This window comes from Sander vitreus, chromosome 7 (assembly GCF_031162955.1).
Source record: "Sander vitreus isolate 19-12246 chromosome 7, sanVit1, whole genome shotgun sequence".
Lineage (NCBI taxonomy): Eukaryota > Metazoa > Chordata > Actinopteri > Perciformes > Percidae > Sander > Sander vitreus.
In genome coordinates this window covers 13933453-13951843 of record NC_135861.1, presented here as the reverse complement: position 1 = coordinate 13951843, position 18391 = coordinate 13933453, and the positions used below count along the sequence as shown (strand labels likewise).

Here is an 18391-nt window from a genome sequence, read left to right as displayed (position 1 = left end):
CATTTACTGTCGCCATTTCATTTGAGAGTCTAAATTATGTGTGTACTTTAGATGTATCCACTATAGATCACTAAAAAAGTAAACAACGGAATGAAAAAAGTATAGTGTCCAACTTGTACGATACTTTCTGCTAACAATGCCACAATTCATTTTTCAGATGCAAAATTAATGTTGTGCTACAGTTGACTCTTCAGCTATCAGTGGTGAGGCAAAATAAGTGTCAGAAATCTCAATTTGAGTAAACTATTCAATGGCCATTATATAGGGATTGAGCCCTGGAGAGCCCCGGCCCAATTTAACCACTGGGGATTAGTGTAAAAGGTGAACAACGGAATGATTTTGGACATAGAGTTTTTGAATCAGCATCTAGTGGCAATTAGTGGTATTGCATCTTAAAGTAGGCTACTTCCACGTTGACTTCAGTTGAAAGTGCAAACCATAAACAATACTGTACATAGACTATATTCTCTGGTATATAGCTCAACAGTGAGGTTCTGGATGTGAAAATCACATTCATATTCTGAATCGAGGATTTGATTAAATAGAATGTGAAACAATGGTTTATGCTCCTGTAAAAGCCTAGTCTGGCTATCACCAGACCAAGCTCAATCTTTTAAGATTGAACATTAGTCTGGGGAGTCTGCTCTGTATTTTCTACTGCACAAGAGGCGATGGGCATAGTTCAAATGACTCTGTACGCAATTGGATAGTCCTTCAACCAATCAGACCAACGATCCGGGTGACGTAGCAGCGACAGCGGCATCAACGGGTTGCTGCGCTTCGGTGCCCACCACGTTGAATGCAAACAAAAAGCTGCTTGGTCGCTTCTCTATCATCATCGTGTTAAACCCACCAATAGCGCGCCAAGTGGATAAGCCAGTTTGTGATTGGTCCCCGCAAAATTGTAACAGAAGCAAGATAGATAAATGTACAGGTTTCCAGCCTGAGCTGCAGGGCGAAATCAAATCGCCGGCAGTTTTAATTCACAATGTCATTGAGAAGTACACTACCCACAATCCTAAAGCGATGTCTCTGATTGGTGGAGCTCGCTGTTACCATGGAAATGTTTACCGCACGCACAAACCTGCGAACTCGCTAGTGAGTTAACGCTACCCCTGAACTCTACTATTGTTATGTAGGCCTACAGTCTTGTACCTTTGTCTCTTTTTTTCCAATGTCTTTTTTTTTTTTTTGCCAAATCAAATGTTTTTATGGTCCTGATTCATCTCGTAGTTGGTGTGCTTAGTTGCAGAATTAAAACTCTTTATATAAGGATTTTCTGAAACCTTAATGGAGTATGTGAATGAATGGGGAATTCACTTCCGCAACCCTAGCCGTTCAAAAAGTGTGCGGCCACTGTTGACTGCTTCGGCCCGTTGCTGGAATCATAGACAGTGAAAGAAATTGACACAACGACGCCATAGACTTCGACGGAGACAAGTGAAGTCAATTAGAAGCACTTTTCCGGTGATGGCTGAGCGTGCTGCGCAGCCTCAGACTGAGCTTGACAACGTAGATGTGACGTGAGCAACCTGTCTGAAATTTGGAAGTCTTCTGGTAGCTGTGCCAAGAGAAATCTGTTCGTGGATAAATGTTACTTCATATGAATTCACTTGCCACATACCGAAGTATTTCCAATCCATCAAAACGTTGCTGAAATATTTTTGTTCCGATGCTTTCATGGACTCTCTATGGGCTTCTCCCTTGACTGTATGCCTCCACATCCCCTCCCCCCCGATTGCCTGCGAGCTTCTCCTGACTATACGGTAATTTCTCTACTATGCGACCGAAAGTTGCGTGGTTATGAAACAATTGTTAGCCTATTTTTACAAAAACTGCTGCTACGGAGCCATAACGTGAGATACAATGTAATGGAGACTTTTATACATTGTTGTGTTTCTTTAGAAATAAACAACGGACAAATAGAGTCTTTAAACGCTTCAGATGTAAATTTATTCGCTGTCAAAGTGACATCAAAATGAATGGCAGTCAATGGAATGCTAACGGGAGGTGATGGCTTGTTAGCCTTAGAATCTCCCTATAGGAGGTACGCTTTCTGGATGCTCGCTTACCCCCTTGGCTGGAATACGTCAACATGTCATCGAAAGATCCAATACATTAACAGATAGGTTCTGCATCTTCAGTTATAGTCACAGAGCTGGGATATGCAAACAAAATAAAAAATAAAAAATTAAAGTGTGTATACTGTTGAGCTGTACGCCTCTTTGGTGGCTTTGATATGGGTTGAACAAATCAAACCAAACAAAGTTCTAGTCTGTAGTGCCTCTCTACTCTGTCCAGTTTTAAGTCAGGTGTGTCCGGTAATCACCAGGGATTTACTATTCAAAATGATGGAAATACATTCAATAGTAGTAATAAAACAAGGCACTGAGGTCACATTCATTTTGGTTCCTGTTGTTGGCATTCTAGGTAATGAGAGAATGGACAAACTATAGCCAAACAAACTGTTAGAAAATTAAACACAGACATCCCTACTAAACTTTTCAAAATCGGAGGGGTAAGAAAATCAATGGGGAAGACAAGGACATTGAAAAAAAAAAGAGGTAAGGTAGTAGCACACAGTAATCTGAATGACAAACATCAAGCATCCAACCAGTCTGTGAACATTGTCAGCATGTGCTTGTTAGTTGCTGGAAAGGGAGAGGAAGGATTATATGATGGAAGAAATGAAAAGATGACGGCTAACAGGAGCTGGGTAAAAAGAGCATTGGAGTAAAAGAAATCTGACAAACAGGACACTGTAGGAGTTAACTAACTCCAGAAGATGGCAGTGACGCAACACTAAGGATGCAAGCTGCCGTTAAACCTCAAAGAAGAAGAACAAGCCACGTAGACGCTAGAATGTACCCATGGAATGATACATCCATGGAATGCATGAATGTTCCGAACGACACTGACCGTCTCTGTTTCCCTGCTACAACGTCAACGCGTCGTTGTAGTGAATAAATATGAGGCCAAACGCAGTAATAACCTACTTTATAATACATTATACATGACGACGTGACTCATCCTATACGTAGAGATGTAACCGTAAACCCTGTCTTTTAACTTGACCTTACCCTTAACTATGTCTATGGCCTTAACCCTTCATCATGTAACCCTTAAGTGTTGACGCAGTATGCCAGTAGACCTAAGTTATTGGAAAGTATAGGTCCAAGAGATTCTTTTTAATACACCCATGCAAGACGAGCTCTAATGTAAGCTGGTGGACCGTCCTTTTCACCAGTGGGAGGAGGCAGTGCCTAGTCTGCCGGAAAGCAATATATTTCGTTCGGTAACTACGTTCTAGCATCTATCCACCAGGCGGCGGTTCCGTGTTGGGAAACTGGTTGAAAACTGCAAAGACAAGATAGGCGAGAACTACTGTCGGTATTTGAAACTGTTAAGTGAAACAAAATACGTGTCTCCCTAGAATGACAGATAGGAAACCGTGTAAGGTGTGCAATTTCACACGACAGAAATCATACGGTTTGGTAGTTCCCTCTTTGGATGATCTGAAGATAAAAGGTGAGTTAGTTGTGTATTTGTCTTTAACTCGTAAACGTGTCTGAAGAGTTAAAGTATAATTGTACGGCTTCCATTTTAATAAAACGGTATTATACAAGACAAATGTAAGAGCAACTTGATACTGTATTAGTCAAGGATGCTTGCTGTCTAAGGTGAAACTACATTTTGTGATGTAGCTAGGTTACAGTAATGGTCTTCAGCATTGTTGTCAGCCACTATTATTAACGTTACCGCCATTGGGATTTTGCTGCACAGTTTGATCGCTTATCCAATCTCGAACGAGCTGACTGTAGAAACATGTTCATCATGTTTAAACTCGCAGGAGCTTATCTACATGAAAAGTCAGACAAGACCTCCGTCCTGTCCTGCTCTTTTCTAGAATGCTTCTCAGCAGGCGTTGCCCAGATCTATGCACACTTCAAGGTCTCAGATGTATCTAAAATACAAGTTCTAATGGACAGTGCCAAGTTTGTGCCATTATTATTACTGAAGCCATCTACATCTCGGATATTATGGTATTTTTGATCTTGATAAAGTCCTGTAACTGCAGATAGCACAAAGCCTGGAATGTTTTCTGGAAAACTTCCATTCGCAAATTCACCATTTTGACCTTTTATAAATGCAAAGTTAAACATTACAACCAAATGTGTTGTTACAGGCATTAGGCAGTACTGGATTTTGTACCTTCATTTTTAACTGTATCAGAGAGCACATACATCTAAAAAATGTATTGTTTGTGTACCTATATATGTATGTTGCTCTACAGGCCTAAACCTGGTGGTCATAAACAACCCAATTGGTTATGAAGTTGAAACCATAAAGGGTTCCAATTGTATTTGTATCACCAGGATGCTTAACATTCACAATTCAAAAATCTAAGTAAAAAATCAGTGGGGACTGCAACCAAACATACCAGAGGCAAATCCAACAGACGCATTGCTGAAATACAGATTTATCATTATATTCATACTTTTTAAAGGCTAGCTTAGGTTAGGTTGACAGAGGGAGTAAGCATCACAACCACTCAACAGCAGTGACAATAGTAACAGTGGTTACTGCCTGAATATTTAATTTATATACAACTTTGGGATTGGTTGTCCTGATTATTTTTGCTATAAGGTGTGATTATATGGCTAAAGAGTATCACCAGTTTTCTGTGGCACTTGTGATAAAGGGTAAGTCAAATATGTATTTGTAAAGTCTGTCATTTCTCTGTCCTTCCCTGCAGGATGTGAGTTTCTTGGGTTCAGCCCTGGTGAGCCGGTCACAGTGGTCCTAGAGGATGATGGGACGATAGTACAGGATCAAGCCTACTTTTTGTGTTTACCTCCAAACACAAAGTTCATGCTGTTGCATGAAAACGAGACATGGTCTCCAGGTTGCAGGAGTAAGCAGGTTTAATTCTGTCTGAGATTTGTCTAGATTCTGGATTGATTCTTTTAACATGAAATGCACATCATTGTGTTTTGGTGATAATTTACTTTTGATTGCAGTGGATGGTGGCACAGCCTGGATGGCCAGAGATTCTATGGTGCTGGAGGCCGATACTGTGGACAGCTCCAGTGCTGCAGCACGCTGGTGGCACCTGGCTCAGCAGCTGAAGCAGGACCTTGCCAGCATCATCCTCATGTCTGAGGCAGACTTACAGGTACCAGCATTATTCCTCTATTTCACCAACAGTGTTTGCTGTCACATCCATCCCAGCATGCACTTGTAAGAAAACAACTTTCCTCAGTTGTCACTATCAGATTTGTAATCTTTGTTCTGTTTCTTATTGTCAACAAATCCCATGGAAAGACGCACAACAATAAATTGATCCGACTTACAAGTATTATCTGTTTGGCCAAAGCCTGATATAGCTTATTCCTTTTTGCCAATTGTCACAAACTAGCTCAGGGAATGGGACAAGGAGGGAGTCCACGCAAGAAATTCACTTAAAACAAACATCATTAATTAAACTACGGTTAACACAAAACAGACAATGGAGTGGGTAGATTGGCAATGTCTGCAATGAAAGCAGTGCCTGGATGTTTGTCACGTGTGCTGTGGAGGTGTTGAATGTGCAAAACCAAAAGACAGTGATGCAGGATGGATGCCAGCTATAGAAAGGGAGGGACAGCATTTATAGCTCAAGGGCCCGGTTGAGTCTAATAAGCTGGCGACACTCCCATGTCAGCCAATTGACTGCAGAGGTTGGCCAGGACAGCCCCCAAGACAGCAAGAGGGGTGTCATCGTCACAACATAGACCTTCATTGTAGTCTATATCCACGACGTTCCACTTGTTCATAAACCAGAGCATGTTTTTCTCCCATCCCAGAATGCTGTGTGGATTCGCCAGACCCTCCTTCGCAGCGCTGTGGAGGAAGGTCTGGCAATGCGAGACTACCACCATTGTTAGCTGATGTTTGGGTGACATGTTCCTTCATTAAGATGGGCACTGCTGTTTATTGTTGTTGATTATTAACCGATCTTGCTAAAATAGTCTCCAACAAATGCAGTATTTACTCATGTTTAAGTAACATTTGCTAAACACTAAAGTGCCCAGCTGTTATAGGAAATTACTGAGCCTTTTAAATAATGATGTTACCCATTTTTAAAGATTTACATCATCATTAGGACCCTATGGGGTCACAGACAGGATAGACGAGTCAGAAAGTATTGAGAGCCACACTAACACATTGTTGGTTTTGGTCTTTTAATCGGATTTGTTGTAAATAAAAAAATATATATAACTAGGGTTGGGTATCGAGAACCGGTTTCAAAATTCCTTAATTCATTAAGAAATTAAAATGTTGGTTCAGCTTATTTGTTTCTAAACAACTAGGAGAGAAGAGTGAGTCAGTGTGTGTGTTATTGCGTTTTAACTCCTATGTTTTTTGTACTGACCCCCATTTCATTTATGAAGAAAACAAGCCGGCTTGTGTCTGTCTCCATACAGCGCCCTGCCAGACAGAGCAGAGGGAAGTCTCGGAGAGAATAGCAGATGTAGTAACATCGACATGCAACAGTCTGCAGCTAAAGAAAGACACAGGGTAACGTTAGCTTACTGGTAGCCTGCAACTGCACTTTTCGAGACACCACGGCTGCAGTTGGAGTCGGAAATGTCAGATAAACTGTTAAATCTTCCTGCTTCCCTTGAGTTACCGGTGTGGCAACATTTTTCCTTAAGTTATGTAAACAACGAATGGTAAAGTGCGTGGGCACTGACAGGGACTTAATGGTGCATTCAGGTATCAGAATCGTTAAAATCCAAACGATACCCAACCCTACATACTGTATAACCCCAGCCTTATCATTTAAAGCTAAAGTATGCAATATTTGACTGCAATTTGAAGCAATCTTCAATGATATAAAACATATTGTAGAAGATTTTATCTGCTATACTTTTAGCTTTGCTGTTCATTCCATCCTGGGATTGTTGTTCCATTCTTATTTGTTGTTGCTGTGAAGCACCACGTAGACTTGCTGTAGACTTCTCAAAGTTATAGTATATTATTGCTTTGTGTCACCTGCTGTTCCAGACCTTAGTGGATGCCCCATGCCCTGAGCTAGCCTCTGCTATGGGCTTCGAAGAGAAGAAGGCAGAGGATCTGCAGGAGACACTGCAGGGAGTTTTGGACCGACGAGAGGAGGAGAGGCAGTCCAAGGAACTGCTCCAGCTCTACCTCAAAGCTGCGGTGAAAGGGGACCAACAGCAGGAAGTGCCAAGCCAGCCCAGCCAGGAAGGTACGGCTGTGTCATTGTGTGGTGGTTTTTATTTGGAAATTTGGAAATGATTAATCTTGGTTTACCCTCTTTCTTTCCTTTTTGTTTAATTTTTTTTATTGTATTGTTTTTTTTCTTCTTTTTTTCAGACCTAAATTAGTTTATAACAATAACATAACAAATGTTAATAATAATAATAATACATACTATTTTTACATAAGATGTTTGCTGTAAAAATAATATGTTTCTGAGTCTTAAAATGCCAGTGGTGACCATATACATATCTTCCCTTTATCCTATACAAATTCAAATGAATATCTGTGATCCATTAGCATGACTACAACATTCAGCAAAATAATCAATATTAACCATTGATTGTGTAGCCCGCAGGAAGGTAATGACCCAAAAACAGCTTGTTCTGTTGACAAGGGCCAGGTACATCAGTGACAAAACCTTAATCAATATATCAATATCTTATCACAATAAGAAATTCTGAGGAATCGAGAACTCTGAAATAATTTTTGATAAATTCGATATATGTATCTTTTGAAGAACTAAAAACCCTATTTGTATTCAATATCTTAACACATCCTTTAGTTTTTGTATGTGCAGAGTAGCAAAGCATGTAGTCACAACAAAATAATGAATCAAACAGGAAGAATTCAACTTGAAACAATAGCTTTTTAATTAAAACATGCATGGAATGAAAACAACTGTATATATTCTTTCTTAAGATGCAGTCTATTCCCTCTGGTGCCTTATTGTATTTAGATGGCTCATAAGGAAAGAGCTGTGCTTGTGCCTTTTGACCACAAGGTGGAACCATTGTTGCTGCTGAATAATCCCACCTTTTGTGGTGATTTATTGTAACTATACCCTTATACAAGAAATGATTCTGAAAGAGAATCCATTTTAATGTGTCAGGGGCTGGAGACGTGGAGGTGGACTCTGCATCCGGATTCATGTCCAGGACACTGATGGTCCTGAAAGGCAAAACAAGCCCAGAGACCAGACTCTCCACTGAGGAGCTGCAGGTAATCCACTCACAACGACATGGGATAAATTATCCTTCAGGGATTTCTGCCAAAAAGTCCTTTCTGAAAGAAATTCCACCGCTTTCCTCCAGCAGCCAATATAATCAAACAAGGCTTTAGCCAATGAAGTGCCGTTTTCACTTTCAGTCCCGATCTGTTCCGACCGGTATTGGAAGAAGTTGCGCTGCGACACCGTTCCGACCATTATTGGGAGAAGTTGCACCCCGAGCAACCATCCAGAGCTTGCTTCATTCGTAAGCGTTACCTGGTTCTAGGCAGTGCACCCCCCAAATGCTCCGCCTGCCCCACTAACGCCAGTATCCTCCCTTCACCCCAAATTTAATTTTTATATGTTGTCCTCCATTCAACCAATCATAAAAATACCACATGGAAATAATATGTTTTACTAATATCTGATTTGCCCTATAAAACATGGAGACACAACGAGAGAGCGGTGACACTTTTCTGATAAGTTGGTTTTCTCCAAAGCGTAACTTTGGCCAGACTGCATGCGCATAAACCCAAGCGAGTACGGTGGTAGACCGTGGCTGGAGTACTCTATCTACAAAGCTAGATTGATGTTTCTGTTTCCCTTGTCGCAAATTCAGCACATCTAATGACAGAGATATAGTGTTCACCAGGCAAAGATGTAATAATTGGAAAACTGCATTGGAGAAAGAAAAGGGATTTAGTGAGGTGAAGCTCTGCTCCTGGTCGGAGGAGGAGCCCGAAGCTCGAAGGTGGCAGTGAATTAGATCTGGGTCTGTCCATGACGGGCTGTGCTGCTGTCTGATATAGTGGCATCAGTATTAAATTGAGACAGTTTCATAACCAGTTAAAAACGTCTCGTAGTCACGGTAGTACACTTGAACTGTAGGTTACTCAAGACCACCTTTTCAAGTGGACTTGGGCACACATCATGTTCACACTAATCAAACGAACTGGACTTGGGGTCAAGTGTACTCTGATCCAGGCCCAGGTCTCCCACTTAATGCCTTGTATTCCATTATATTGTTATATTTTGAATTGTCACCTCTATTTTCCTTCACATAAATAAAGATGTTTCCACTATAAATTGGTGCATAAAAAAGTGTATCAGAATGCAGGAAATTAAGTGTTTGACGCCCAAAATTTCCTGGGGGAGGACTCCCAGACGCCCCACTTAATGTGTAACTGAGTGACCATTTAGAAAAGCTCTACCTGGAACAATGAATGGTAGGAATAACTAAATATGATGAGTGCAGGAACTCTCTACCCAAGGCACAACACGAAAGTAACTTGTACAGCACTGGGTTAGAGTGACATGGAGTGCAGACAAAAATTGCAGGCAGGTTTACACTGAAAGAGAAAATTGTTTCTGAGATATATGCAAATCAACCAAATATATTTATAAAAGCTAAATTTGAATGTGGTAATTAGACTAATTATTAATTCTAACAATAAGGAGTACAACAAGATAAGATGTTTATTACTCCATACAGGGAAGCTTCACTGAACACATGGTGGGCGAGAATGACAAAGCTTCATCTTTGAGTTGCATAGAACCAATATTTCTGGAGGAGAGCTCCTTTAAGACCATCTATTATATACTATTATTGAAGTTATGTATCGATCTAGTGGCTGCGTAATGTAAGATGGTGTGAACAGTGGGTCCAGGTCTGTGTGACTCATAGGCCATGTAGAAGATAGCCTTTGTCATGCATGTCATCTCATCATCGGCCTCATGAACAAAAAACACATATGATGGTGGATAAATTTGCAGAGGGGTCATCTTTTTGTGATGTGGTGAGATTGAGATGTCACCACCGGCTTGTACTTTAGTATTAAATACAGGGAAAAGTAGAGCATTTATCAAGGTCTCCTATTTAGTCAGTATTGTGTTTACGTCACATGGTTTCACCAAAATGAAGCTGTCACTCTGCTGTTTTATAACCCTGTTAGAATTGTCATGTGTCAGTTCCCCCAAAAGACCCATTCTTAGCCAGGAAAAATCGTGAAGTAACACTAGTCATTGTTGCACAACCAACATTTCTTACTACCCCTCATCTCATGCAGTCTAGAACCGGGCCTGTTCGAAAGGATTGAAGTTCTTTACTTTACAGTATACTTGATAGTTAGCTTGACTGACCCAGCTAACCGTGCTAAATTGACTAGCATGCTACAGCTAATAGACAACAACTAGTGCGCTGCCTAAACTTTCCGGGTAAGACTCACACTCCAGAATATCTGTTCCGCGTGTGCAAGTAGTCGACATAAATAGACTGTTTTACATGTTTGGGTCACAGGGCGTACCGAACCAGTGTTGCATACTGTACCGTTACAGCCCTAGCTACCAGTGATAAATGCACTAGCCTTTCTGTCAGACAATCAGTGGTGGGATGTAACTAAGTATATTTACTCAAGTACTGTACTTAAGTACAAATTTGAGGTGCTTGCACTTTACTTGAGTCTTTTCTTTTCATGCCACTTTCTACTTCTACTCCGCTACATTTCAGAAAGAAATATTGTACTTTTTACTCCACTACATTAATCGGACAGCTTTAGTTACTAGTTACTTTACAAATTAAGATTTGTGCTAACAAAACACATTACAGTTTATAAAATACAATGTTTTTTATTATAAATTAAACTACCCAACAATAGAACGGCCTACAAATCAAGTTGAAATTATGAGCAGATTAAACACTTTGATTTGATTGACAAAACAGTTTGGATCATTTCCAGCTTCTAAAATGTGAGAATTTTTCTGCATTGAGTACTTTTAATACTTTAAGTACATTTTCCTGATGATACTTGCATACTTTTAAATAAGTTGCATTTTCAATGCAGGACTTTTACTTGTAACAGACTATTTTTACAGTGGGGTGTTTGTACTTTTACTTAAGTAAAGGACCTGAATACTTCTTCCACCACAGCAGACAATTTTTATTATTATTATTATTATTATTATTATTACCTAACATCACTTCTCACAAAAAACATGGTTTATCTTACTAGCTGCCAGCGATACAACAGTTAATTCAGCAGATTTATCAAAAACTTCAACTGCTATGGGGCTAATGGTAAAGTTAATAGTAACTCAGCATTTTCTGCAAAAATTTAGCTAGCAAGCTAACATTAGCTTGTTAAGATTAAGACATACTTTATTGATCTCGCAGGGGGAAATTACATTTTTCCACTCAGTTGTTAGTCATAACACACATGCACATGACCTATACATGCATTAATAGAGAGATGTCAGAGTGAGGAAGCTGCCCAATAAAGGCGCCCCAAGCAGTTGGTGGTTCAGTGTCTTGTTCAAGGGTACCTTGGCAGTTCCCAGGAGGTGAACTGGCACCTCTCCAGCTACCAGTCCACACTCCAACCAACGACCCTCCCAACGGATCCCCAAACTGACTTTAATACATTATAATTTGGTTTATCTTAAGTGATTAAAGATATACTAGCTGAGGTACGCAGTAAGCAATAAGTATTTCGTATTTAATTCAACAGTATAATTATGAATGAAGCAAGTAAAAATGGCACGTCATTGGCTGAAGCCTGGTTTTTTTCAATAGGCTGCTGGATAAAAGGGGTGGGAGTTCTGTTAAAAAGGGCTTTCTGGCAGAAATCCCTGATGCATAACTTCTTCCGTGTGTAATCTGCATGTACTGTAATCCAGCAGCTGTAAAAATTATGTGGCAATTGAAATCTGCAAGGCCACATACACAACCCATACTTTATTAGTGACTCTGCTATATGATTCAAAGGGCATTTACCTTAGCTAATTGGCAAGTATAAGGTTGTGTCCCTCATTTACATATACAAGGAGAGCAAAATATAAAAAGCACCTTTTAATCAAATTCATCCAATACACAAACGCTGCTAACTACAGCCACAAACTCTACACATTATAAGCTTCACAAAGGATAGGATTTATTACAGGGATGTCTGATTGGATTGCATTAGTGTGTATATGTGTATCTTAAAAATGATAAGCCAGTATGAGTCTCACATGCTCACATTTCCAGTGTTTTAAATGAAGCCTCTTCCACGTGTTTTTAGATGGTAGTGACCAGAGGGATGGAAGCTATGGAGAAGGTGCTGGGCTGGGACAGAAGGAGGACATCTGTGCTGCTGCAGGCCTGTGAAGCCGAGCTGACTGGGCGTCTCCAGCAGGTTCAGGCCGTGCAGTCCATCAGGAGCAACACACAGTTGGGCAGGGAGCAGCGCGCGGAGGAGGGTGTAGAAACGTCAGCCCAAGGCAGCAACTAGACCAAAGCTTCACCTGAGCAGAGACTGATAAGAATTTACACTACCTGCCTCGGGGTTTGAAGAGTGGGATTTACCCTATTTTACTGATAATATCCATAATGCTGCAATCCATGAATGTTTATGATGTTGATGTTCGCTTCATTTTGTAAAACTTGCAAACCACTTGAATGCTTTTGCCTCAAGAGGAAGAGTCATTTGCACAAGTCATGTTTATCAAAGACATGCTGGTATTAACCACAGGCATCAGCTTTCTATTGGCTCCTTTTTTTGATGAGTGCCATGCTGTGAAAATAATCACAGATAAACATAAACATGTGAAACTTAAAGCAAAACATTTTGAGAAATATGCTTATTTGCTTTCTTGCTTAGAGTTGGTTTGAGAGGATTGATACCACTCTCATGTGCCAGCACCCAGCTAGCTTAGCTTAGCATAAAGACTGGAAACGGGGAAACGGATAGCCTGGCTCCAGCCTAAGGTCATCAATTACGCCTACCTGTGGACCTATAGGGAACAAAAACATTTTTGTAAATATAAACATGCCTAAATGTGGTATTTTCCTTTCCATTTTGTACCACAGTGTACAGTATGTGCACCTTGGTGTGAAATATCATTAACTGAGTGACCATTTAGAAAAGCTCTACCTGGAACAATGAATGGTAGGAATAACTAAATATGATGAGTGCAGGAACTCTCTACCCAAGGCACAACACCAAAGTAACTTGTACAGCACTGGGTTAGAGTGACATGGAGTGCAGACAATAATTGCAGGCAGGTTTACACTGAAAGAGAAAATTGTTTCTGAGATATATGCAAATCAACCAAATATATTTATAAAAGCTAAATTTAAATGTGGTAATTAGACTAATTATTAATTCTAACAATAAGGAGTACAACAAGATAAGATGTTTATTACTCCATACAGGGAAGCTTCACTGAACACATGGTGGGCGAGAATGACAAAGCTTCATCTTTGAGTTGCATAGAACCAATATTTCTGGAGGAGAGCTCCTTTAAGACCATCTATTATATACTATTATTGAAGTTATGTATCGATCTAGTGGCTGCGTAATGTAAGATGGTGTGAACAGTGGGTCCAGGTCTGTGTGACTCATAGGCCATGTAGAAGATAGCCTTTGTCATGCATGTCATCTCATCATCGGCCTCATGAACAAAAAACACATATGATGGTGGATGAATTTGCAGAGGGGTCATCTTTTTGTGATGTGGTGAGATTGAGATGTCACCACCGGCTTGTACTTTAGTATTAAATACAAGGAAAAGTAGAGCATTTATCAAGGTCTCCTATTTAGTCAGTATTGTGTTTACGTCACATGGTTTCACCAAAATGAAGCTGTCACTCTGCTGTTTTATAACCCTGTTAGAATTGTCATGTGTCAGTTTCCCAACACATTCACACTTTGTATTTAATTTAAACATGCAGGACAAATGTTACAAAGGAAGTTGTATATGAGTGTACGTTATGTAATTTAGGTTGGCTTTTATAAACGTGTTGAAAGGTGTTTTTCTAAAATAAACCAGCCCTCAAACTTTTGACCGTGCTGTTTTCCTTTGTAAATGAATATTCAATTTATGTAGAATTACGCACTGACAAATCTCACTGACCGACACAATTCTGTATTCTTAAAAGTCAACCACTGAGTAGTGAGACAGAACTTTGGGCTCAAAGCTAGGGCCTGTTTTTTTGTGAAAATTAAATTGATATACCAATTAATGAATGCTTTTCCATATTCAGAAACATTATTGACAATAAGAAAAAAACTGTACAGTTTTTGACAGTGAACCTCCTTGATATCGCTCTCTTCACATATACACTGTTATCCCAAATTAGTTGACTTTACTAGAAATTTGGGTGGAAACCCGTTGCCTTAAACCGTTTAAGTTTTTACACAAGGTGAAACTTAACAGGTCAAGTTGTATTAACACAGACTGGTAAGTTGATGCAATAGACAAATCAAGTTTATATTAGTAGTCATTAAAAATAATAATTAGTAAACATAATTTACTTTTGTTGAAATATAATAAATCTGAAACAATAGGCTCTACTTACCAAAACAACAGAAAGTAATAATTCTTGTAAATATGTTTATTCCTTTATAGCAGAATAGTTTTAAGAACAATCTATTCAATACATTGGTTTCAGTAAGACAGAAAGGCTGACAACGTATACATTTTATCTTCTAAAGCCCTCTGCATAGATCTGACCAAATATGCTTTTGCTCACTGCTCAGACCCGATCAGTCCCCACCCAGGTCTCAGTCATGGTGCAAAAATAAATGTATACAAACATGAATACTAAATCAACCATACAAAACTAAAACTCAGATAACATAAATGCACACTAAAAACAGTAAGAAAACATTTTTTAAAACACACTTTAACTAGGACAGAAACCATTCAGAACATATATTTTTTCCCACGAGCCTTTGCATCGCTTCAGCGCAGAACAGTTTAAATGACCCCGCCCCTCCCATACAGAAACTTATCTCTGCTTAATATGATCAGCAGAGATGGCAAAAGTACTCACTTCCCGTACTCAAGTAGAAGTACAGATACTTGTGTTAAAAAATACTCTGGTAAAAGTAGAAGTACTGGTTTAACTTATTTACTCAAGTAAAAGTAACAAAGTACAGGCTTGGAAATTTACTTAAAGTATAAAAGTAAAAGCAGCCTTGCAAATGACAACCATTTTTTATGCAAAGCTACCTGGACCACACAAATGTCAGATAAGGCCAAGGATGATTGGGAATGTCTTGCTGCTTGTCTGCCAAATCTCTGGGATCTCCGTTTTCTTCATTTTCAATCATGTTGCCATCCATACTACTATGTGCTAACGTAACCGCCATCAAGCCGCAATGATTTGCCGCGAATGAATGCCGCAGAATCTGTAGAGTCGTCTTGTAGTGGTGCGTCATAGTGCAAGTATATATTCCCATCCAATTAGATTGAATTTGGTATTGATGACGGGAAAAATAATAACGGTAACTCCACTGAAATTATTTGAAACTAAAGTAACGAGCCAATTTTGTAAAATGTAAGGAGTAGAAAGTACTGATATTGGTGTTAAAAATCTAAGGAGTAAAAGTAAAAAGTCGGCACAAAATAAATAGTAAAGTAAAAATATCTGAAAAATCTACTTGAGTACAGTAACAAAGTATTTGTACTTTGTTACTTCCCATCTCTGATGATCAGTGCACTGCATTCTTGAACTGATTATTACAAACAACTAATGTGATTTAGTAATGAATATGTTTTTTAACAAAACATGAAAGAATAAGTAGTGACCACTAAAAAAGTTTAACTACAACTAAATCTCGGGTTACAGTGTAGTAAGTTCATGGACGACATTAGCCTAGAAATCTGGGTCTAGCAACTCTCCATTGGCTTACGAGCTGGAAAAACCAAACTCTGGCCGGGCCAATCACATTGTCTATAGAGTCGGTGGGCGGGCTTATGGCTGCTGCTGCTGGGAACAGCGGTCTTTCGAATCGGCTTTGGCCGCGATTCTGGAAGGCTTGGAGTTAAACATACAATATGTAACTTACTGCCACTAGGGGTCTCTCAACCAAAACAATGGTTTGTAAACACAGACGTTTGATGACGTTGGGAAGTTGCGTGGAATTATGTGAGTTGTAGTTTTTATTGTTAAACACATCACTGGTTAGTATGCATCTGTTCACGGGCGAGTGCACCTATTCAAGTTTATTCACGTTACGTTTAGTAACGTTTATTCATGTCATTCTAAGAAAATAGCGGCACATAATTACGTTTTTATTGATTTGATCTGTATTGGTAGCTAGCTGACCAGTTAGCTAGTGAGCCAGCAAGCTAACATTAGCCAGCAGTGCAGCAGCAGAACATCTCCAAGCTGCCCAGAACGATCTCCCCCTTCACGTTTCTGTAATCTTAACTATTCATTTTGGTGCTTAACCCACCTTTTGTCGGGTTAATTTAGCTAACTGTAAAGACAGCCAAACGCGACCGGGGGAGAAATTCGGTAGGGAGGAGATTTTTGGCACAAACACCACTAGCGCTAACGGAGACGCAGCTAACTTTGTGGATGGCTGCTGTTGTGACTGGATGCCTGGCTCTCATATGGCCTGTTTCCCGACACTTCATTAAATTGCCGTTAGCATCGTTAGCATCTGGCACTGAAGTTAAGTGCTGGCCAGATAAGGATTGCTGTAATATTGGGTGGCTGTTGGCTGGCTAGGGGCTAACGGTAACTAGCTATATATGTCCCAGGGGTTTTGTCAGCACTCATCGTCTGAGGCAGACAGACCGGGGTGCGCTAGCTAGCTGGCTGAATTAGTATTAGATTAGTCGTCTATCTATACATCTAACGTTAACGTTACTAGTGAACTTATTCATGGGTTAGCCCGGCGCTGCTTTTATCTGTAGTCAAAACAATCATACTACTAATAACTTTATGAGCGTGATGAACGATGTTGTAACCCTATGATGTTACCCACCAAGCATTAGCATTAACGTTAGCTACTTGTCAGCCAACACGTAGTAACGTTAAGCTTGATCGATATTGATATGTATCAATAAATAAGGTTTCTGTTGTATTACTGTGTTGCAAAGTGGCATGTAATTAATCACAAAATGATGCCTTGTGGCATAAAAAGCAGTATTACGGTTATAAGTATTTTTTACTGTGACATTGTACGATTTACAATTACTCCTGAACATATCATCTGGGTGTCATGTTTTGACGGGAGTTATGAGTAACTAGAGGGTGAAAGGTTATATGACGCCACTGACGGGCGACTAAATGAAACGTGCTGTGTCTGAAAATAAAATAACAGATTTCTCTGGGTTTGCCATTTGGTGGAAACATTTGGGATAGTGTAAGAACACAACTCCAAAAAATATATAACATGTTTTTAGACATTTTAATGCAGAAATGTTACATATTGTACCTTTAAGCTTTTCTTTGAGAAAAGAACAAAGAACGGCACTGAAGTCATTCTTAAAAAATGAAGATGTGTTCGAAGTTTTGCCGACCGGATACGGCAAAAGTTTAATCTATCAACTAGCTCTGCTACCTTCTTCGTTGCTGTGCTTGGTTGTAGCGCTATCCTATTGCGTGCAGAGAGAATTTGAAAGACAACCGTTTATCCTGCCCCTCGGATTGAGCCCTGTCAATGGTGAGTTCCCAGACCCAACATCTTGATGTGGGTCTGGCTTGTCAGGCTAGCACGACATAGGGTTGTCAACAAAACAGTGATGGGCATGTTAGCTATAAGCCTACTGGCTGCATGCTGCTGCTAGATATTTTCCAACTGTTGGTTAATGGGTTTCATGGTGTGCGTAATTCCTGTGGAAATGGCTCTGACTAGGCTGAACAGTTGGAATCGAGTGGGGTATGGGAGCAGTCGGTTGCACATGTGTCACACTGTCTTGGTGGATTAGATTATGAGTAAACAGTGCTCAAGTATAAACTGCAAGCTTGCTCTGTAAGTACCCAGTTGCCCTGAGGACTGTCTGGGCATTTCATGCTGGAAGAACAAACCTTATCCCTTATGTGTTCAGATGACTTTCAGAGAACACATCTCCACCTAAGGCCTTTTTATTCTGTTGGGTTGCAAATGTCAAGGTGATGCATGGGTCAGTACATACCTTGCCTTGCCGAGTTGTGGTGGCCTTCAAAATACAAAGTACGTAGCAGCATAACAGTTCAGTTAAAGTTAGCATAATGAGGTTTAAAAAAATCAAACACTGCAGTAGCAGAAACATAAATCAACACAAGTGTGTTTCTTTCTCACATTCAGGCGTGCTCTTTTGCCCCACTTGTGGTCCACAGATGGAGGAAATGTTAGCAAGTGAATGCAAAAGTGTCAAATA

General features: G+C 39.9%; 2 protein-coding genes across 4 annotated transcripts in view; one reads left to right on the top strand and one right to left on the bottom strand.

Annotated features, from left to right (window-relative positions):
• The window catches only part of pex14 (peroxisomal biogenesis factor 14), a 49695-nt gene extending 46460 nt beyond the window's left edge, over positions 1 to 3235 (bottom strand). For all 3 annotated transcript variants that reach the window (XM_078254747.1, XM_078254748.1, XM_078254749.1), the window contains exon 1: positions 3106 to 3235. In XM_078254747.1, the coding sequence (XP_078110873.1) occupies positions 3106 to 3115 (10 nt within the window). In that variant the 5' untranslated portion in view covers positions 3116 to 3235. The remainder of the gene's footprint in view (positions 1 to 3105) is intronic.
• Positions 3236 to 3313: 78 nt separating this feature from the next.
• dffa (DNA fragmentation factor, alpha polypeptide) lies at positions 3314 to 14075 on the top strand. Its single transcript, XM_078254750.1, has 6 exons — positions 3314 to 3528; positions 4757 to 4915; positions 5022 to 5176; positions 7051 to 7255; positions 8159 to 8268; positions 12313 to 14075. The coding sequence occupies exons 1-6, from the start codon at positions 3435 to 3437 to the stop codon at positions 12520 to 12522; spliced, it is 933 nt and encodes a 310-aa protein (XP_078110876.1). The 5' UTR covers positions 3314 to 3434; the 3' UTR covers positions 12523 to 14075.
• The last annotated feature ends 4316 nt before the right edge of the window (positions 14076 to 18391 follow it).

Bases quoted from the DNA above. Each gene is read 5' to 3' on its own strand.
- dffa (XM_078254750.1), top strand. From the start codon at position 3,435: ATGACAGATAGGAAACCGTGTAAGGTGTGCAATTTCACACGACAGAAA. The intron at 5,177-7,050 runs GTACCAGCATTA...CTGCTGTTCCAG, and splicing joins TGTCTGAGGCAGACTTACAG to ACCTTAGTGGATGCCCCATG. The intron at 7,256-8,158 runs GTACGGCTGTGT...TTAATGTGTCAG, and splicing joins AAGCCAGCCCAGCCAGGAAG to GGGCTGGAGACGTGGAGGTG.